Genomic DNA, 22,446 nt, shown 5'->3' on the forward strand with positions numbered 1-22,446 from the left:
CACAGTTTCACTTGGAAGAATTCTTCTAGCATGTCTGTGCTCCGAGATATCCAACTCCATATTTAATTGTGGGTCGCACGATTACGCATGCAACTTGCAAGAGAGTGAGGATCGGCGCAAAGCTCCTCCCTGGTGTGACGCGGCTTTTTGCGTGAGGCGTTGTGTCTGACAATGGGGCGGAGGCATTGGCAAAGATAATAACTGTCCCCCTTCCCCTCACGGCTGGCGAAATGAAAAAAAAAATCGAGGAACCCGTAACCGCCGTCGTAACACGCGACCCGCGCAGCCTGTAAAGATGGCGGCAGCTGCCATGCCGAGATAATGGCGCGAGCGGAGAAGCCGGAGGGCAGTGCGTTTGCGTAATGGTGACTAGACGACCGGGCGTGGTCCTTGCCTGGGCTACGCAAATAAAGTGACTGCTGATTTCCAAGTATGGTAAGTTTTATTGAAATCATGAGCAACAACTGCACCATCAACAGCAGAAACCTTTTATAGCTATGCTAACGAATATTTCATACTGCTGCTTTCAGTTTGTTGTTGTCATGCACAAATCTCATGACAACACTTCGCCCATCAAGATGTGAATGCCCTAAAAATGTTCAAAATGCCTCCCTTCCACAGCAACACAAAGCATAAACCGCTCTTGCGTCGACTCGATAATTCTGCGCAGTACGACAATTGAAATTTGGAGTCGGATATCTCGGAGCACGGACGCGCTAGAATAATTCTTCCGACTGATACTGTGTAGAAACACGACTGCCTCTAAGTTTTCAATACAAACATACACACTTACTGCAGTCGACAAAAAATAATTGTTCAATTTTAGTTAATTGGGCTGCTCACAGCGATAATTATCATCTCACTTTGTTCCCCCCTGGCCACATAACTTAATTGTACCGGTGGTCTTCGCGTGCCTCCCAGTGCCTAATTTTAAGAAAACCATAAAACTTGGTTATCCGGCACAGCCGATATGCACATGGCTGTATTCGGTAACGTTCTTTTCCTATGGCCTCGGAGAAACCGATACCTGGCTTCGCTACAGGTCTTCTTCCTCTTTCTGGGGTTTCACGTGCCAAAACCAGTTCTGATTGTGAGGCACGCCATAGTGGAAGGCTCCGGATTAATTTTGACCACATGGGTTTCTTTAACGTGCATTAAAACACAAGCACGCGGGCGTTTTTGCATTTCGCCTCCATCGAAATGCGGCCGCCGCAGCCGGGATTCGATACCGCGATCTCGTGCTCAGCAGCGCAACGCCCTAACGTTGACTGAGCCACCACGGCGGGCTACAGGTGTTGCTCTAGCCGTATAAAACGCGGGTTTGTCGTGAGCATAAACGGTGAATTTCGGTAAATAAGCAAGGCTACAATCATCATCATCATCATCAGTGACGGAAGCTGACCCCCCCCTCAGAAAAAACCTGGATCCGCCCCTGGTGGTGTCACGTTGCAGGAGAACAGCACCGAGACCATGACTGCTGGCGTCAGTGTCAATGATAGTAGCTGCACTTTGTTCAAAGTGGCGCAGTACCGGGTCGGACGTCAGGAATTGCTGGAGCGTCAAAAAGGCACTTTCACATTCGGCGGACCAAACGAATGGCGCGTTGTTTGAGAGGAGCTGATGGAGCGAAGACGCAAGCGCAGCGAAGTTGCGTATGAAGCGCCGGAAGTACGAAGCCAGTCCGAGAAAACTGCGCAGGTCTTTTTGGCGCAGAGGACGAGGAAACTCAAGGACGGCGGAAAGTTTCTCAGGGTCCGATCGAATGACTTCTTTGCTGATTAAGTGCCCCAGAACTTTGATAGTCTTGCCTGCGAAAGTACATTTTTTTCTTGTTGAGCTGTAGGCCAGCGTTTGCGAGGCACGTTAGGACTTGTTCAAGACGCTGCGGGTGTTCTGGGAACGTGGTTGAATACACTACGATGTCGTCGAGATAGCAAAGACAGGTCTTCCATTTTAAACCGCGCAGGACATTATCTATCATGCCTTCGAAGGTGGCAGGCGCATTGAAGAGCCCAATGGGCATCACATTAAACTCGTATAGCCCATCTGGGATGGCAAAAGCGGTTTTCTCCTTGTCGGACTTTGACACCGGTATTTGCCAGTAGCCGGATCTAAGATCAAGACAAGAAGAATATTCGGCATCCTGTAAAGAATCTAGTGCGTCGTCGATCCGTGGCAAAGGGTAAACATCCTTGCGCGTGATTTTGTTCAGAGCACGGTAATCGACACAAAAACGCACTAAACCGTCTTTATTCTGCACTAAAACAACTGGAGAGGACCAGGGGCTCGAGGAAGGTCGTAATATATCGTATTCCGTCGAAGCATGTCCAATACATTTTCCTCGATTATTTCGCGCTCCTTGTGAGACACGCGATATGGCCGCCGGTGAACAATTAATGCGGGAGCCGTCAGTGTGTATGCGATAGGTCGCAGCAGCTGTCATACCGGGGGCTGGCGAATTGATGTCGAACAAGAAACGATGTTTTTTTCTAATAGTGCGAGCAGATCGCGACTCTGGGCAGGGATCAGGTCAGGACTTATGGTTGCCGACAGCGGTGAGGAAGAGGCAGTGAGTGGCGATGACGTTGACTCCGGTAGCGCAGTAAAAAGGGCAACAACTGCATTAGGCTGTGTATCAACAGCGCAAGTGACACTTGATCCGCGGGGTAGCAGTCGAGGTTCGGTAATTCGGTACGGTGAGGAATGCAGAGCCATAATAGAAGCGAATAAGGCCAAGAGTAATAAGAATTCCTCTAGATAGCGTATGACCGTAAAGAGGAATGAGATCGTCACCATCCTGAATGTCACCGGAATTGACACTTAAAATTTCTTCTCTAGATGGCCAAAGAACATAATCGGAGGAGGTGACTAGACGCATGCGTTCTTCATAATCAGGAAGAGAGTAACCGGTGGCATTCAGGTGCACGACACGCTCGCGACAAGAGATAACAGCGAACGCCGAAGACAAGAAATCCGATCCTAAAATAACTTCGTGGGAACACTCGGGAAACAGCAAAACAATGTGATGACGTATTCCGTCAATGAATACTCGAACTGTACATTGCGCGATGGGACGAAGAACGGCGTCGGTCGCTGCACGAAGAGACGGGCCGCAATAAGGCGTCATCACTTTCCAAAGGGGGGAACAAAAGTCTGCCCGAATAATCGGAATGGCGGCACCTGTGTCAATGAGAGCTAGACGGGCACACCTTCCGTAAACACTGACAACAAGTTCGACGGTCGCTCTGGAGGAATTGTAGGCTGTCCGGTAGATGCAGTTTCCCCTCCTAAAACTGCATCGGAGAGTTTTCCGAGTGGCCGTTGGAGACATGAGAAGTAGGTCAGAGAGGTGATACGGAACGACAACGTGGAGAAGGCGACATGCGGCGAGATTCCCCAGAGGCGTGTTGGTAGGGTACGGAGGAGAGGATGATCGGTGAAATGAAGAGCGGTAGGAGGATCTCTGGTAGCCCGTTGCTGGACAGACGCCTGTTCGCTCTTCGGGTGTATAACCACGTATCTCATCCTGTTGACGCCGTCGACAAAACCGGGAGATATGCCACAGGTAGCCACAGTAGTAGCAAATGGGTCGAGCAGGAAGCGGAGCGGTAAGGCTGTACGTGCCCTGGTGGCGACAATGAAGCCACAGGAACATAGTGGTTCGTTGGTAGAGGGGCCGCGGTGACCGGAGGGAGCGCCGCGACGTTGGCATATACAGGGTGTTCTTTTTTAGCTGCACCAAATTTTTAAAATTAGAAAAATGTAAATCTTGGTCACGTTATGTTTACCATTTGAGTGTACGGATTGGCGGCCTCTAGATACAGAGCAATTCCCGCACTTACGTTCGTAATTAGCGAAGTTCCGCTAATTAACTTTCTAATTATCAACAATAGGTGGCTACAGCCAATGAGTACTTTGGGGCCCGTGCTCGACACTACCTATCCCAACGATCAAATTTTGAATAGCGGAGTTCATGTGGGAGCTACGCGAACACTTAACGCTTCAATGCCGGCGGGCCGCCAAATTTACTTCGTCATTCCGTCGGGCGCCACGTTGCGCTGTAGCGCCAACCCCGCTCCTTGGGCTTTTAGATACTGCAGGCACGGCGTCATATCAGTCTGTAGCGTCGACTGCGAACGCCGCAGACAGCAAGGAGATAACGCAAGCTGCTCGCGGGTCGGATCGGCGCTTACCTCGGAGACGTGACGAAAGGCAGGGTGGCGGCGACATCGACGACACAGACGCTCTTTTTGCGGCCAGTTTCGGTTTCAAGGAGCCTGCCGAGGGGAACTAATTGGTCGCGTAGCTCCCACATGAACTCCGCTATTCAAAATTTGATCGTTGGGATAGGTAGTGTCGAGGACGGGCCCTAAAGTACTCATTTGCTGTAGTCACCTATTGTTGATAATTAGAAAGTTAATTAGCGTAACTTCGCTAATTACACACGTAAGTGCGGAAATTTCTCTGTATCTAGAGGCCGCCTATCGGTGCACTCGAATGGTAAACATAACGTGACCAAGATATGTATTTTTCTCATTTTAAAAATTTGGTGCAGCTAAAAAAAAAAAAAACCTGTATGTTGGCACCTGTCGAGCGCAGGGGCCGTCGGCGCACGTTAGACGCGACGCAGAGGCGATCTCTTGCTTGATTATCTCGGGTAAGCCGGTAGAAGGGGCGACGCCAGTTTCTGTCGCAGAGGAAGAGCACCGCCCATCAAATTCGCAGCGAACGATGTCACGTATGATCGTGCGCAATTTTACTGCTGAAGACAGACGAATATCTGTGTTATCCGAGCATAGCCGTAGAGATTGAAGTTCCTCTAGGCGCTGGCAAGTGGCTATTACATCTTGGATGGTGGCAGGATTTTGCGTGGCGAGTGCGCTCAAGACGATGGTGTTTATGCCTTTAATAATATGCCGTATTCGGTCGGTCTGGGATATAGTGGCGTTGACACGTGTGTACAAAGCTAGTACGTACGTACATCCTCAGTGTATGATGTGTACGATTCCACGGGAAACTGGACGCGCTCACCGAGCTTCTTCTTCGCGACCTCAGTGCGGACACCGGAAGCGCCGAACATCTGACGAAGTTGCTGCGTGAACGTTTCCCAGTCGGGGAGATCAGGCTGATGGCTCCAAAACCAGGTTTTCGCAACATCGGTGAGGTAGAAGGCAACACTGTGCAACTTCTGTGAGTTATGTCCATGTTATGTCACTTATTGAAGTCTCTTACCAGGTTGTAGTTTTGGAGCCATTCCTCGACGTCATCTCCCCGCAGACCAGCGAAGACTGGTGGGTCACGGTGGCAGTTGTGGATGGCCACGACGGATGGCGAAGGCTGTGCTGGGGTGGTAGTAGCGGACGTGCTCGGATTGTCTTGGGCAGACATGGCAGAAGCTAGGTGGAATGCGGTGACCCTAGCGGAGCTCCAGTGAGAAAAGCGATAGGTCTCGGGGAAAGAAAGGCACCTTCCACCACTTATAATTAAGGAACCGTTTATTCCAGCCGAGCTCGAGCTACGACGAAGAACAAGCTGTGCGGCTGATGATGATAAATACAGATGAGGAATTTGTACAAGTGATGATGTGTAGAGATGAAGAAGAGTCAGTTATGGTTCGCGCTCACAATATATATACATATATATAGGAAGGTTATGCTAACACCTATGGTTAGAGCTGCGACTTAAAACCATGCTTTTGAAAGCGGGCAGGGCGGAAGGCGAATCCCTTCTCCCCCACCACGTGCCCCCGTCGTATGTGCTGTTGGCTTCCTCGCAAGACGCCACTGCACGAAGCGCGTACGCCGTGTTTGGCGTTGCCGCAGGGTAGCGCGTCGACGCATGCCGCGTGCTGGGATCGCATATCTAGTAGTGCGGAGAGCCCGCTGAATGCCGGCAAAGTGTGAGCTGCCAATCAGGCTGAAGTTGCCACTTCTCTCAAAGCTCCTTTATGGTACGATAACCTTGGTCCTTCGGTAAAAACCTCTAAAGCCAAGCCGAAATTGCAGTTTATTTGCAGCAACTGCCTAAAACTAATTATTCAGAAATAAGTAGGCAGTCTATTTCAGATGATTCAGTCCCGAGATTTCATCCTGGAATTAACTGGAAGTACAGAAAAACACGTGGACTTGCAGATGCGCGTAGTATTTGTGTCCTTAAGTCCTCGCCCCCCCCCCCCCCCCCCCCCCCCCCCCCCTTTTCGCCGCACAGCGAAATTATTCAGACGTACTTTTCTCATCCAAAGAAATAACTTGGTTGGAAAGTTGGCTCGTTAAAAATTATTTATTCGGGCGTTTGTCAATGATCCATATACCGGGTGTTTAGGCGAGTATTTCTAACCAATTCTTGAAGATCACTTATGGCAAATAGTACAATTGTTATCCTTGAGCGGGATTACAATTGGCGGACATTATTTGCACAAAAAAAATCTAAATACATAATTGCTTAACTTTTTTAAAAAATCGCGAATTAAGCTTTCAACTAATGGCCTTACGGCACATGTTGCAACTTACAAATTGTAGCCGGGGAGTTCGCAAGGGATCCACTTGGAAGGAATTCCGAGGATGACACTAGTTTCGAGATATTAATTCCGGAACTTTGCAAAGAAATACATTGGGGGTTGAATTACTGTTGTGCTCCAATCCATTAAACGGCGTTTTTTGTGAATTGACAGTGCATTTTTACCGCAAGTTTGATGGAGCACATCTCGTGTCATCCACATCCAGCTTCTGCTATGGATGTTGGGAAACAGCGGAGCAGGCATCGCGAGGAAGGCATCGTTCGCCCGTTTTTTTTTTTTTTTTTTTTTTTTTTCTTCTTTTTTTTCCCTCCATGACAGTGATAAGGCGGGCTTCGCGTTCAAGGCATCGACTATCTAATCCTGGAAGTAGTGGTGTTGTATTACACATTTTTTTCTCCTAAACTTGGCGAATACTAAAGTTCCACTCTCTCTGTTTTCTTTCAGTTCGAATAGCGCCCCCCCCCCCCCCCCCAAGACAGTGTTACGATGGCCACCTGGTTGATGAACAGCACTTAGAAGCTCCTGGAGGACACATCTGCCCAGGCAACACACACTCCCTAAATGCGATGCAGCTGGTGCGCGATCACACGACTCCGGGACCGCAAGGATACCTCTTCAATTGCAGCGCTCGTTCCCTTCCTTTTCCTTGCATTCTCCAAGCACACCACTTCCCATTCGACAACGAATATCGGCAGGACATCCGGGAAAGAACCGAACGTCCGGAGCCGATAGCGGATGTCCGACGGATTATCGGAAGACGTAAAAGTCTGGGCGATATTTTTTGTCCGAAAATGAAAATCCTATGGACGTCCGCCCAAAATGACCTGCGGAAGTATTATGTCTGGTTTCGGTTTGCAAAAGGACATCCGCAAGATTAAGCCTGCGTAGTTTTGCTAAGTACACTGAATGCAGACTGTCTACTGCAGAAAGGCACGCGGGATGTTATGTCTGGCTGTTGTGCTTTCGAGGCAGTAATTTAACCATTTTTAACCAATTTGTTCATCTGCGTTGATTATTTATTCAGAGGCCGTGCAAATGTCTATGTAATTTTCTCGACAGTCAGTGTGCAGGGCCTGCTGTAAATGTACATTATGAACCACCTTCATCACCAATCGTTACATAAACATCGCATGATGCATGCATATTAATTACTATGCTTTAATGTAACCAAGACGTGTTCATTAAACACTACAGAAAAATAACATTCAGACACTTGCCGTCTTGCTAAACTGCGTGGCTGGACGCCGAGTGCTGAACTTTAATGGTCTCCTTGTGTCAGCGAGATTTTTCTTTCTGTAGCATAATGAAATCATGACAAAAGGATTCATTGTCTGCCTGTCTAAGTCGTTCTTTCATCCATTTTCATTTCCATTAATTTATTGTTTCTTTAACTCAATTAGTAAGTACATGTAATTTCCCTATGTCGATCATTTTGGAGGGGCATCTATCACCAAGTTCTTCGCTGGTCAAGAGTTGTTGCAGGCGAGTGCGTTCCAAATGTACGGTACGAATCAGGATCGTTTCTTTGAGGCGCTCATAGGGGTTTTCACCCAAAGGGTGGGTGAGGACATCAATGAGGTCGTTGACTACTACATGTTAGTGACGAGATCAATTTTTAGTACTATGTAGTCTGCGAAGCAATCCAGTGCAGGTGGAATTGCGTTTAGGCCTGTAGAAACCACACCTGGGAATTCTGCATCCAAAAGGGTGGCAGCCAAAATCGCACCTCGGCGATATCGGGGAGGCGAGGCCTTGACGTGCAGCATTGTCGCTAGGTTCAGTCATGTTTCAGTCCTAGGTCACCACTATGGAGCGAGAAAGGAAGATCGACGACATGTATGCTGAAGAGCTGATCACAGCCTATATGCCCCATTACCATCTTTATTTCCTTCGTTGTTCTAGCTGAGGGCGCACCTGGCATAGTAGCAGATGACGGCACTGCATATATATACATAGCACGCAAACAATGCTAGACTGCAAACACGTGCTTTGTGTCGTAGTTAATTATGCAGATATGCGATCACAGTGGTCACACGGCTTCGGTATGTTGGCTTGCCGGCTGTGGGCCAGCCAAGCCGGTCGCCGAAATGCAGATGCGTGTCTAGAAAGTGTCGTTTCTTACTGCCAAATCGACATCATTGCTGCCAGAATACATATTTCGAGCTGCAAGTAAGCCGATTCGCTTCGCTGAAACCAATTTTGTCTTGAATCTAGTATTTTTGGTTTCGTTAAAGGCAGTTGGAAGCATGGCCAATGAAAATTGTGCTTTGCTATATACAATTCCTTATATCCATGTTCCTTATGTCAAGGTTCAAATGTACTACAATGCAAGATGCACCTGCCTCCTATCCGTCATCACACAAATGGAACCGAGACACCTTATATCACTCCTTGAGTACCAACGCACACAATGAACTTGAAAAATGAATGCAAAATTTAGAAGCATCTCTTAACTAATATTGAAAAGTGTGATCCAAGGAGTGAAGGTCATTGAACACATTGGTAAAGGTATTTTCTTTAATAATGTCACATCCAAATGAAGAGACGTGGACGTGCAACATCTGTGTCTCCCATGCAGTCAACAGTCAACCGGGGGGAGGAAAGATGAACAACTGCATGCCACATCTTATGTGAATGCACTGGTGATGGAAAATAACGCTAGTACAGTCAACATATGTTGCATAGTTGCACTTGGCTGTCACAGTACAATATGCCTCACTCCCAAAGCAGTAGAGCTGGGCTTTAAAGCTTGCTTTAAAGAGCTTGTGTATCTAAAAAATAAAGAGCTGCCCCCATCTCCAGCACATGAGTTTGATTATTGTTACTTTTTGCCCATTTTACAAGACCACAGGGGGTCATAAAAGTAATTTTGGCAAACAGCTAGAAATTAACTTTAGTTTCCACAACTGTCTCTGCAATCTATTGCTCTGTTATGTGTTGCGACCTGTTCTTCCCTTTCATAACAGAGGCTTTGTTTTTGCACTCTATGGTAACAAAATTACATGTGGCCATATTGGAAAGTGCATCATTCAAGAATCAATTACACAGGCAAGCAAATTTCCAGGAAGAACACTTTAAAGTTGCTCATGTGCATTTGAATAGTGAGAATATATTACAACTGTTGCCTTTAGAAGACTTGCACTAAACATATTGATTTAGTGAAATTGCCGACCAGGGTAAGTACATGCATTCACAGGCTTCAATGAAAGGTAACTTTCTTTAATTAAAGAAATGTCAGTATATTTAAGCTAGTACAAGCAACATGCTCTGCAGTTAACAACTGCACAGAAACAGCTAGTTGGCAGCTGAAGCCTGTCGGATATGTTTAAAGAATGGGCACCCGTAACAGCTGCCATTCATAATCTGCACCCTTGCGCCAGCTGCTCTCGTCTACGAGACTACCACCACAAAAGAAACCCCACTTTTAAATACCCTTTTTAACAATTACACATTTCTGTCCTGGCAAAACTAACCTTCCAAAAAAGCCACTGGTTAGTTATTCATGAAAATCATTTCATAAATGTAACTGTCAACAAAACATATATGTTCAATCAATGCTAAATGTAACATTTCAAAACAATTCCTGTTTACAATTGCTTGCTCTAAATACACAACTGCTAGAAAATTATTTATTAAAGAAGGAACTTAGTGAGCAGGTAATGCCAGTTCCTTCTGATTAGGTTCGTTGATGAACAAATTAAATGAAAATGCAGGAGTTCACAACCAAAGAAACGTAGGCGAGTGAGACAAGGCCCACTGACACAATGTTGGTGTTATATCACACATTCGTGTGTGTGGGAAAGCTCTTGTTAGTGTCCCTCCCTGTAGCTCCACTATACAGTGTAAATGCGAATGCAACACAATCGGGTCTCAGCCACAGCACTGATGGGATTTGGGCACTGTCACCGTCAGCCATGACTGCACCACAACTGATCCCTGGCAACCACCTCTACTTCCTTGACATCCACGTGGACTATGAAGCTGACGCCTTACCAGCATTCAGAAAGCTGGCAATTATCCTGCAAATAAAAATTAAGTTTCAGTTTCACACTAAGTGCAAGCAAATTATTGCGATCACTGTGCAGTATTATGTGAAGCATGCTCAGTAGCACTAGACATTCACAGTGATGCACAAACAATCTGTGCGTAACTGTCATCTGATGTCATGCTTTTGTATGACAGCAGCCTGCTGAATGCAATGGTGTTTCGGAGCTTTCGAGAGCTTGTGCGCCTGGTCAACCCAGCGTTTGCAATGCAAGCAACTGCAAACTACAATATGTCGGGCCATATCTTTCAACTCATTTCACTTAGCCCAAAAGTCAATATACAACCACCCTGGAGGGCAACTCTGGAGGGAAACCACCACTTTACACAGATATAATAGACTGCCCTTAACATTATTGGAACAAATTTATTTCCTTACTTCCAATTTCTTTCTATGTATAGTCGCCTATCAAATTTTTGGTTGCCTAGTTTGGCAGACCTGCTCAATTATTCAGACATCTCTGTTGCACTGCCACATACTCCGTGGAACCTATGTACATTGCCGACTGAAATTTTGGATGCTGCATAGTGTCACTCAATTTTTCAGACATACATGCACAATGTTGCAAACATAGCAGCTGTGAACAAAGCTGACACCACTTGAGTACCCTTGTCTGTACCCTTGCCCTCATTGGCAATGCAATTACTTTGCTTTCCGGGTGCCCTTTGGTGACTGAAGAAACATTTATCAATTTGGTACCAAACCACAACTTTCCATTGCTGATTCCCGAATGAAATGGCACTGTTTAGGCCCAGATACAGATTATCAAATTCACCACCAGCCAGCATCAACCTGTTCTAGAAAGCATGTCGCTAATATCTTTGTATCAGTTGTTACCAGTGTTAGCAGCAAACAGCCCTGAGATAATGCTCAGGCTGTCTAGTCTGAGCAGTCAAAGTGGCAATTGGGTCTGATGGAAACTGGCCAACTACTACAAGCACCTACTAAGATCATATGAGTACCACACGGTATGGCACCTAGCTGGTGTGTATGCAAAAAGTTCCAAACTGGATTCGATGCAACACAGCCTAAACTGACAGCATTGTGCAGTGACAACCTTGCATGTGACATTCACACTTTGCAGCATTGTAGCTATGCATGACACCCATTGTGTGATGGGCAGGCATGAAACAGCCTCACAGCCTCTATTCTTGCGAAATTTCAAGCTGGTGCTGTTTCACCGGCGCACAACACTAAGCAAAAGCATGTAACCAAGTTTTTCGTACTGCGTTGTAAAAAAAAAAACAACGAAAAATTTTTCTGTGAGATTTTTTTTCAGAGTGCATCTTTGGTACTCTCCGTGCCTGAAAAATGAGCCAACTTCAGAGCGCATCCCCTGCTTGAAAGAGAGATAGAGATGCCAGCTGTCAGTCAGCATTGCGATGCCTTGCTTTCTGTGTGTCTTGTCCACAAACCTAGGCTAAATGCTGCAATAATCGTGAACCAATCAGCTCAGAAGCAGCCCTTCAAACTCGTGGAAGCTCCTGCCCTTCACTTGAAGGGAGAAACAGCCAGCTCACCTCAGCATTTGCCCTTAGTCACATTCATTCTTGACGGTGACCATAATGTGGTTTGTTTGGTAGATGAGGTACACTGCACTCACAAAAACTGCCTGTACCCTGGAAGAGAGAGCATGGAGGTGAGGCAAAGGCTCCTGCTACAATTTGTGCACTTAATGTGGCTGAAATGAGCCTCAATGTACACTGAATGAAAACAAATATGGCTGCAACCACACGAAACATTTCCTGGCATCTTTTTGGTACGAGATTTCCCGACATCGGTGGCACCAATAACTACCACACATCAACCACACCACATAAACTGATATGCCATTGCGAAGTAATGCTACTTGAGGCGCAACAATTTAAGTAAAGAATTATTTTCAAACCAGCTACAGATGACTAGGGGTGTGAGCTGATTGATGAATTTTACAATTTGTACATATCCATAATATTAACAGAGAAGCTTGTGTAATGCAGTTTTGATTGTGGGTGGTAAGCTCTTCTCAATCGTAGAGGACATCTGTGTTGGTTAAGCACATGCGTGATGTGCTTAACAAGTGATGTTAGCCTCAGCCCTTTGCTAGGACGTCTGCCAATATTTAGAGTTATTTTGAAAATACAATCTAAATTTGGGTCACAGCTCTAGTCATGTTGGCCACGATTCCCCAGAGCAAATGAAATGCTGTATAGTAAGGTTGCTGTCCGAGTCAGCGACAACCAAAGAATGCAACAGTGGAAGCACATCAAAGGGAATCTGTATACTCAATGTAATGCAAATCACTGTTGCTCATTTCATCTCTTCTGGAGTGCAAAAGTTTGTGTTCCTACATCAATGCAGCTGTTTCAATAGCCCTTCCCTGTCATCTGTTACATGCTTGTGCAATGCACTACATGGTGAAAACAGATTCCTCATTCAAGGCACAGATCCTGCGGCCATGAGATGCACTGTGTGTGCATGTACAGCACATGCAATCCTGAGTGCTTAAGCCATCTTTGATACATGGTTGTTTCTCTCACAGCTTTATGCTTGATCCTGTTGGCTCCACTTCAAGCTGCAACAATTATGTGCACTTGGTGCTATTGCAAGTGAAGCATTTTGTATACTCCTCATGGCTGTGTGCAACAGACCATGCTTTGTCCATTTATTGCTAAAGCACAGAAGGGTCTTCACCTCCGTGTCTGTGTGAGACAAGAAGACATTTACTGCGACAGCTGTTTAGAGCTCGCAACTTAGTTTGCCCTGTCCGTTGTTGTCTTTAGGCCACCACAATCATTGTTGCTGTGATATTGAACCTTCTTCTACTCTACCCTATAGTGCTCGAAAAGCACTGCCCACTGCTGTAACTAGGCATTAAACTCATGCCAGCCCAGATAGCGGAGATGTACGATTAGGAGCTAGACACCACAACCACTCCACTCTTATAGAGCTTTAATGTTTGGCACTTTGTGCAGAGCTTTAGCGCGCACTATGCAGACTCGAACACGTATGGCGTTGGCACACACATTTCGAAGGCAACACACTTTCTCGGCGTAGATGGTGTGTGATGTAGCAGTTGTTCTCTGTTACTCTCACGAAGACAGCTCTTCTCTGTCTTAGATGTCAGTCAACATAGTTTCACTGTCATGCTGCCGTTCGTATCATGCCGGCTTTGTCATCTCGCCATTACTGACATGGCAGTGTCATCAGCATGCCACAGCGTTGTCACCACTCCCAGATTGGAGAGTTCGCACAGAATTTCAGAAGGTTTGCACAATGTTCGGAGAGATGGGGGTAATCAGGGAACTAACTGTTGTCGCAGTAAATAAGTTCAGAGCTGGAGGAATCACTAATCTGCCAATTTTTTTAAAGTGCAGAGGGGCAGACCGCAAGCGCAGCATGCTTTCAATAGGAGGTGTTCCTCCTAAATTTCTTTGTTTGTAAATGACTATAGAGTGTACCACCCCACCAAGATGAAACCCCTTGTAATTAACATGTGAAGTGAACATATAAAGCTGAACCAGTGTTCTCCAATCAGAAATTTCAATTACTGGATACTAGGAGCATCTGTGCAAAACAATATTTCCAGCTGTAAACATTTTCTCACATCACCATCACCAAAAAGGCCAAATGTGATTCAGATCTTGCTCATTTAAACCTCGGCAGTTCAAAACGAGGTCAACCCCCCCATTCGATGACCACTTTATCTCTCAACGATGAGCATACATCATGTACTTTTAGTGCTGTTTGCACAGTCTATGATAACGGAAGCATACTGAATATACTGTCATTCCCTTTACATAAGAAAGAGTTTTGGTTGTACACGTGAGTAATAAAAATTGTCACAAAATATGTCGCATTTTCGCCCGAAAGGCGAAGCATCAATTGCGATAGCAAATTAGTAGAGAGCTATTCGGAGTAGGGATAGTAGTTTTATCGGCTGCATAAACTTGGACGCATTCGCTTACTAACTGAATTAAGAAGCATGGTGTCAGCGCGCACAAGCAAACATGAATAGATCACACTCGATGAACGCAGAGAACCACTGTCAAAACGCTGGCAGCGAGCGAAGGTTCATGCGATCTATCGCTCCAACGGAAACTGAGCGGCGAATGCACGGCGCATACAAAGGTCAGAGCCGTGTGGAGATAGCTTGCAAGATATGGTGCATGCGATGACACCGGCAGCCAGTACGGGCGCAAAGTGCAAGAATGCATTTGTTGGCAGAGTAGAAGCCCGCCCCTCCCTCCCGCGCTGCCTTCCCGTTTTCCCCCTTTCGCGTGGGAGATTGCATTGCCACCCCTTCCCCTTCCGCCCGGTTGCAAGATACGCATTTGGTGTCGCAGCACAGCGTTGCCCCCCCCGCCCCCCCCTCCCATACCCCCACAGCCTCTCGCGCGACTGAAGTCGCGTTTGCTCTTCGCCGTCCGTTCGCTTTCCGTGATAGCGCGTGTCCCCCACGCGCTTTCACTCGCATATACGGCTCGCGGCGACGATTTTATCACCCTTGGACTTTATACAGAACCTCACGGCGACGCCGACAGCAGAAATCTGCTTGAAGTGTCCACATAATTGCTATCGCAATAAAACAAGACAAGGCAGTGTGCAGAGAGGTGGAATATGTTAAAAAGAAGGGCATCACTTTGTTTTTAATCCCTGTGAGAAAGTTCAGATATGTCTATTTAACAGTTGCCTCCAAGTCGCGTCTGATTGTATACCCTACCTACACAATCACCAATGTGCTTCAAATCCATGCTAATTCCGAGTAGCATGATCCAGTCGTCATAAGATTTGCAAACGTGCTAATTGTCGTGTGTGTTCTGCCCTGTCAAAATTGTGCAACTGCACCAACTAGCCCGACTTTCCCATCCTGCTGAAGATTCAAGAGTGCACATGCAAACATACACATGTATGTATTTACAAATGTACATGCATTACAATGAAAATACAATGACTGAAATACAATGATTGTGCACTACAATGAAAATGAAAAAAAAAAAATGAGTTTTGAAACTTCCACTTACTGCCCCTCCTTGAAGAATTCCTTTAGGGTGTTACTAAAGCGCTTGGAGTACTTTACAAACTCCCGTTTTCGATGTTCCAATGCCTGTGACAAACAATGGTAAACATATTGAAGCAAACAACACACATCAGTTTCTCTTCTAGCTCGAAAGACACAATGAACTTGTGGTCTTTGTAGCTGTGTGGCAGTGCTAGGTACGTCCACTTATTTTATCTCTAAAAATATAGGAAAAGCCTCCATGTCAGTTAGACTGCATACAACACGGTAGTTCATGACTTGTTCAGGTGAGTCTGTACAGAGTTCTGACAACCATTCAAAGAAGTTTTTGAGATGTGGCAGCCAGCGTGTCAAACTTAACCCGAACCGAAAATCATACCCAAACCAGAATTCTAGCCGAAAGTGAACACGAACCAATATTCTTCGGATGTGCCGGCAGCTTAACCAAAAAAAAATGATAATGGTTACCGGTTCAGCATGAAACAGTTCAAGCATATAGGGTGCGAACAGGTGCTCATACATAAGTGATTAGTCGAAATAAGTACTTTTCAGATGGCGCACCCCACGAGAACATTGTTTCGACTACCAATGAGTTGCATTGTGTACGAGAATGTAGACAGACGATAGGTACGTGCAGTAACTATACAGCCACTGGTACAATTGCGTATGGCTCACTGAATGTGAACCATGTTGGCCCGCGAAGTATAGCCACCAAAGAAACAGGCCAAGCACGCCTAGTAGTTGGCCCGCTAAGTGCAGCCACTGAAGAAACAAGCCAAGCATGCCTAGTCTCGATGAACTCACATGTTTATTGCGTCTGAACGACGACTACCGCGGCCACTTATCACTAGCCCGCTAGGCATGGCGCAGCAGCAACACAAAAGGGCAGCGCTGCTTGGGGGCGCTGCATTCTGGCAACTTAAACATTGTATCAGCCACCTCGGCACAGACACTCACACTTAAAAAGTCAGCCGTGCCAGTCACATTCTTTTGCCGAAACTTTGTTTCAGGGGCACCGCAGAATCGCCATTTCTGTCGAAGTTCCTACTTCAACCAGCTTGCTACTATTACCAGATAAACCATAAAACGCACGTGCCAGGACACAAAGAGCGCAAAAAAGACAGTGTCCCGGAGAAGAGAAAGTGAGAGAACTAAGTGAGGAATCCCTGAGATGTGCTAAATTTTTATAATTTACTTAATAATGTGTGCTATTTTTGGCTATACACATACAAGACAGTTTTTTTTTTCCTTCTTAAATTTGAAATGTTATGTCGCTAAATAGCAATGCGTCATTTACAAAGAAAACAAAATTTTTTGAATAAATTAATTGTGACCGTGACAATTTGCGTTTACAAATCTGTAACTCCCCTCCTCGTATTCGTGATTTCATTTTAAAAAATTCGCTATTTGAACACCTCTGCAAGTTTCTATTGTTTTGCCCATACTCGGTATAGATGACAATTAAATGCAGGAAAGAGGGAGGACGTGTCGAGGCGCCGCATTGCATGCCGCATACTCTTGGAGTGACAGTGCCTAAGATAACAGTCTTTATGTTTAACATTAAACCTCATTGATATTTATGTAAAAAAGAACACTGATTCTGTCTCCCATGCGCCAAAGAGCAGAGAAGTCGACAGCGCTCTGCAGCATTACGCCATACAGTAGAATAAAGTTTACTGAGCAGAACCAGTTCGCGAATCAGTTCAGTTTTGCAAACTGGTTTGCGAACCGTTATAAATTTTTATTTATCCGAACCGGAACAAAAATTGGAACATGCTAAACCTGAAGCAGTATTTTTGTCTGTTCAATTACCCTGGTGGTAGCATGCAGCTCAGAGTTGGAGATGTCCTCTCATACCTTCAATACTGATAGAGGGTACTAGAACTATTGAGTGGCGCGACCGGCAGCCGTGGAGAGGGCTTCTTCGTTAGAAAAGTAACGGCGGTGCTGTAGTCGACCACTCTTGAAAGCATCGCTCAGCCTTGCAGGCGGCTGCTTGCCGGTGCGCTTGCAGAAATGTCAAGTTTCCACAAACGGAACGTGAAAATGACTATTTCACCACAATTGAACTACATTACTGTCCCGGCTGCAACTATAATCTGCGCCAGGTGAGCACCTGGCAGGCTCGGAGAGGTTCCTTTATGACGCGCAAACATCACTGACTGTGGTGAAGCGTGACATTAACGTTATTCTAGAAAACCGTATTATTAAACTGCTGCTCGTAAGTTGGATCAAACGTCACTATTGCAGTGACCAGTGCCAGTCATTCATCTTATTGCCTGTTTATTATCAAGTTTCCTCTACAAAACACATTCTAATGAGCTCAGCAGAGCAAGTAGTATTGCAATGACTGCATAATAATGCTTAATTTAGTTGAAATTCTGCCAAAGGCTATTGGTGGATATTGTCTGTTATCATAAACCTTATTGGAACTTCAAGAAGCTTACACTTACCTCCTACCTAAATGCTCGCGAAAAGAAAGATCAATTTGCTCAGCATCCATTGCACTGCACCGTTTTTGATGGGGTTTGAAAGAGAGCTCTCAAATTATCAAACTTAAGGAAGCAGAATTTTTATTAATGCTGTCAATCTTTTACATACAAATATTGTGAAACTAAAAAAGTCAAGCATCAAATTTAACTCAGTACTAAACAAAGATATCCCACATTTGTATACTGCAATAATCTACTGGGACGTCTACAGTGTGCAAAATTGATGTATTTGCTGTTAAATACACCCATAATTTCTGAGAAGGAATTTTGCAAGGACATTGTAAATATTTCATCTAAGCTGTACATTTATTTACCGCATTTGTACACTTGAGATGCTCTAACAGATGCAATTTGCACAGCTGCGATATATTTAAAAAAAAAAAACAGATTTACAGATTTATAAGCTTTTCTCAGTTTTTTTCTTTAACGCACTTAATTTCGTGAGTAGTGAGTACAGCGTCTGAATTCAAAATTCTGCTACACACAGTTGATTCTCTCTTACATGCAACAAATTTAATCGTCATTATCAGAAGCAAACTGACGCCGTTTTGTCAGTGGCCGCTGGGTCAGTGTATTCTTGGTTATATATGAAGGCACATTCAGCAAAATAGTCGGCACAGCGTCAGGTCGAAGAGTTGATTTCCCTCTTGGCACTAGAGTTTCTGTTCTGTTAATTATGTGCACACAGTCTCTCCCGACGAAATGAGGCTCAAAGTGAAGCTCACACACAGTGCAATCGCCGTCGAGGGGTTTATCAAGTCTGCACAGATTTCTCTCCCACGCAAGTTGTCGTTCATCTCTTGGAGCTTTAAAAAGCGATACCTTGCGGCCTTGGTCTGTGCGACCGTACCCATTCATGCACCCGGACGCATAGCAGTGATTTGAACTCTGTTTTCATTTGAGTCACAAATGAGCAGCAGAGCTCGCACACGCGCACGCACACACAGGCATTACAAAGCGGAATACGCCAACTTGCTTCAAGAGTGTGCGACGCCAGCACCACCACTACTTTCTGCAAAAGAGGGGACGCTGGTATGCAAGGTGCGCCGGCTTCGGTCGCGCCACTCGACAGTTCTAGTACACTTTAACACTGATGTGCAGAAAACACTCAATATCAGTCTTGAAGTGTATGACTTTATTTTAATTACCTGCACTCAGAATGTTTCATGAGCACAACAGAAGACAATGCTCCATTTCACCGACATACAAAAATAACTTTCAATGTTACAATGTACGACTCAACTTATAACTTCAGTTCTGCTTTTACACTATTCTTCAGCATGATGTGCTAAACTAATAAAGTGGAAGAATCTAGTGTAAACCAGCAGCATGCTATCATATCTGCATATGTTTTGTTTAACCTAGGCCAATTTTCGGTAGAGGTTAACACTTATTTCGCCTTAGTTTCGCTTCTCACTTGCTCCTGCATCGACATGGATAGTTGATTCAGTCAAAAATTCTACATATTTGCACACTACTACTGTTTAAACATCTAGCGTAAATGTAATTCTAGTTTTCTTTTTCAATTTCCACTCAATTATACATAAAATATAAAAAAGAATAAGCACCTGCTTCCTGTATGGAGATGGAATATAGGTGGAAACATCATTAACAGCATCCAACAACTTCTTGATTGCGCTGGCGATCTCCCTGCAAGATGAGTGAGGTTTATGATCAGTAAAAACGCCCCCACAACATGGCTATAAATTACTCAAATTCAAAGAGAAAGGGTACATCTGATCCTGGCACAAGTTTCAATTATCTCAGTCAGAGCTCATGTTTATAGCCGGTTTGAGGGTTATTATTGTGGCTTACGGCCTGCTGTTCGACAGGATGCATAACAAAAATATGACGAATGCCATACAGCACATAAATAAAAATTTCACAACTTGGACTGCACAACACAGATACATGTCACACTCACTTAATTGTGTCCAAGAATGTCTTGCGATCATTGATTTCATCAGGGATTCGACTGAGAACTTTCTTGAGGTATGACGCACGCCGGTTGAATTCTTGGAAAGCATCCTCTGTCCTAGAGCACTTCAGGTCTGTAATGTAAATAGTTAGAAATGCTGTTAAGGCCACATGAAAAGTGCTTGCACCTGGTTATCCACTGCTCAACAAAGATTACAGCATGAGAAAACTCCCATGCAGTAATTAATTACTTATTCACACCGCTTGAAATCGTAGTACCAGTAAAACTCTTTATCTTTACCACATCCCTCAATAATGCAGTGTTTCTTGAACTGCAGTTTGCGGCAACAAAGAGTCCTATAGAAAGTTCAAGGGGCACATGGAGACAGCTGTAAAAAGTCCAAAGTCTGATCCCAAGCATTACGTTTTGAATGGGCAAGCAAAATATCCGACAATGTATTTGCAGACACTTCCTGTATATTACTTAATATTTGCCACGCCTTCGCATAGCTTGTGCACATGGCCCGCAATTTAGAGAGATGTGGCTTCTCAAATTGTTCACACTTGTGTCACAATCCAGACCTCCAATTTTAACATTTAGTGGCTGCCACTTTTGCCAAAATTGAAGAACATGCCGTGAATGTGAAGTATTGAGCTCATAAATAAAAAGGCATTAGTATCTGCGTAAAGTGGCATTCTCCACATTCGCCCATCAAAAACAACAGACAGGTTGATGGTGAATGGGACTTGCAATTTTGAAACCTCTGACACAACATACTGTCTGAACAAAACTTAACTGGTAATCAAAGGTAAAGAATCTTAACATATGTGCAGCTTAGGAGCTGCACGTATGCTTTTTATTGTCACAGCCTTAGCTTAATGACTCTTTTGGGAATACCTTTACGTAAAGACAAGCATACAGTTAGACCTGCGAGCAGGTAATGGGGCCCCTGACAATGAAGTTCGAAAATTGTTGCGATTGCACTTATGTTGTACATACCTTCATTGTCAGGAATCGACCCTTGAAGTTTCAGCAGGCACTCTGTGACATTCACGGAAACATCAGTCTCTTTAATCAGTCCCATTACAAGGTCATACAAAAAGCCAGGATGTTCCATTTCAACCTTTAAAAAATAAGAAATAAAAATAATTAACTGATGGTTTACAGGACATATGACAGTTTGCTACCACACACTTAACAGTTATCTAATACAACGGGATTTCACCGCTAAGCCGTTTAAATGAGTGAATAATCATCAACAATGTTTAGTCCTTAGTTCCTGACATCATACACCATTTAACTGCAGGCGTCATGGTTAGTATGGTTTAATCATATTAATGTGTAGTTGTGACACTTAGTCATGGTGGCGTCAAATATTTAGTTCAGATTCAAAGCAATCTTTTCTTTATTTTGCAGAATAATGCTGCTGAATGTAGCCAATTGAGCTCTACACACAAACATGCGCTGGGCTTTCTTTTCTAACTTGTACAGTTGACACCTACTGCAGCAAGTTGTATGCTAGCATTGGCAATGTAACGTGACATACTGCCATGCCTCCTCAGATAATCGACGAGATCAAAAGACAGAGGACGCTCACCTTGGTGACGGCTCCTTTTAAAGTTTGGGCTGCCCCTAGATCTTTTCTTTCCAACTGTGAGTAAAAGCACAGACAATCAAGCATAAGAACACATTCGGAGCACTCACAGGTGCATGGAGGAGTGCAGATCACGAAGTTTTCAGCGCTCAACATAGAAAGACCAGAGGCTACGGCAGCAAAACGGACGAGCGATTTCGATCTCTTCCCGCTTCCGGCAGAGGCCCCGCGCATCAACGTTACAAGTAAAACGCAGAGAAACGGACATGAGCAGTGGAAATGGACTGTGCATAAACGCTTCGTGTCGGAAGGTCAGTCCACAACAAAACCTCAAAAAAACCCTCTCGCAGAAAGGCCAACGGCGGACATCCTACAGAGGCAGCGCTAGCCAAGTACTCCTTCGGCAGCTTGATTATATATATCTATTATTCTGGCGCCAAGAAACGATGACAACTAGAACGAAACAAAGTATGCAGCCAAGTTCTCTAATACGACAGCGAAAGTCAGGGTGTAGCGTTGGTGGCTGCGGTAGGCGAGTGATATCGTTGACAGCTTGAAGCGGAAAGGCACCGCGGAAACGACACGGAGACGGCACTTACTTTGTCCAATATAGGACGAATCAGCACTGGAAGCACGAGGGACGAGACAGGAGACTCTTCTCCCATTGTCATGCTTCGGGTGTTGTGCTCTGGACCCGATGACACGCGGAAGAAAGCGAGATCGATTTCACGATCAGCTGAAGTTTTGCCGACGACCTACGCTGCTGGCCCGATTAACATCGCCACTTGTCACTTTCGGCGCGCCGCCGCCTAGTGACGCGTCAATCGCGTGCGCTGCTTCCGGTGTCGGAGCGGAAGAAGCGACGTCGTCTGCTACCTGCG

The 22,446-nt window shown here is 45.1% G+C and overlaps 2 protein-coding genes across 2 annotated transcripts in view; both read right to left on the minus strand.

Moving 5' to 3' along the window:
• Positions 1–22,446, minus strand: part of LOC119440572 (collagen alpha-1(VII) chain) — a 267,441-nt gene that overhangs the window by 138,456 nt on the left and 106,539 nt on the right. The gene's annotated exons all lie outside the window — the stretch shown is intronic.
• Positions 9,021–22,367, minus strand: LOC119442149 (programmed cell death protein 10). Its single transcript, XM_037706902.2, has 8 exons — positions 22,165–22,367; positions 21,569–21,622; positions 20,971–21,094; positions 19,978–20,104; positions 19,622–19,703; positions 15,566–15,648; positions 12,083–12,181; positions 9,021–10,536 (listed from the first exon to the last, which is right to left on the minus strand). Exons 1-7 carry the CDS (start codon positions 22,234–22,236, stop codon positions 12,097–12,099), a joined length of 627 nt encoding a protein of 208 aa, XP_037562830.1. The 5' UTR covers positions 22,237–22,367; the 3' UTR covers positions 9,021–10,536; positions 12,083–12,096.

This window comes from Dermacentor silvarum, chromosome 2, assembly GCF_013339745.2.
Source record: "Dermacentor silvarum isolate Dsil-2018 chromosome 2, BIME_Dsil_1.4, whole genome shotgun sequence".
Classification (NCBI taxonomy): domain Eukaryota; kingdom Metazoa; phylum Arthropoda; class Arachnida; order Ixodida; family Ixodidae; genus Dermacentor; species Dermacentor silvarum.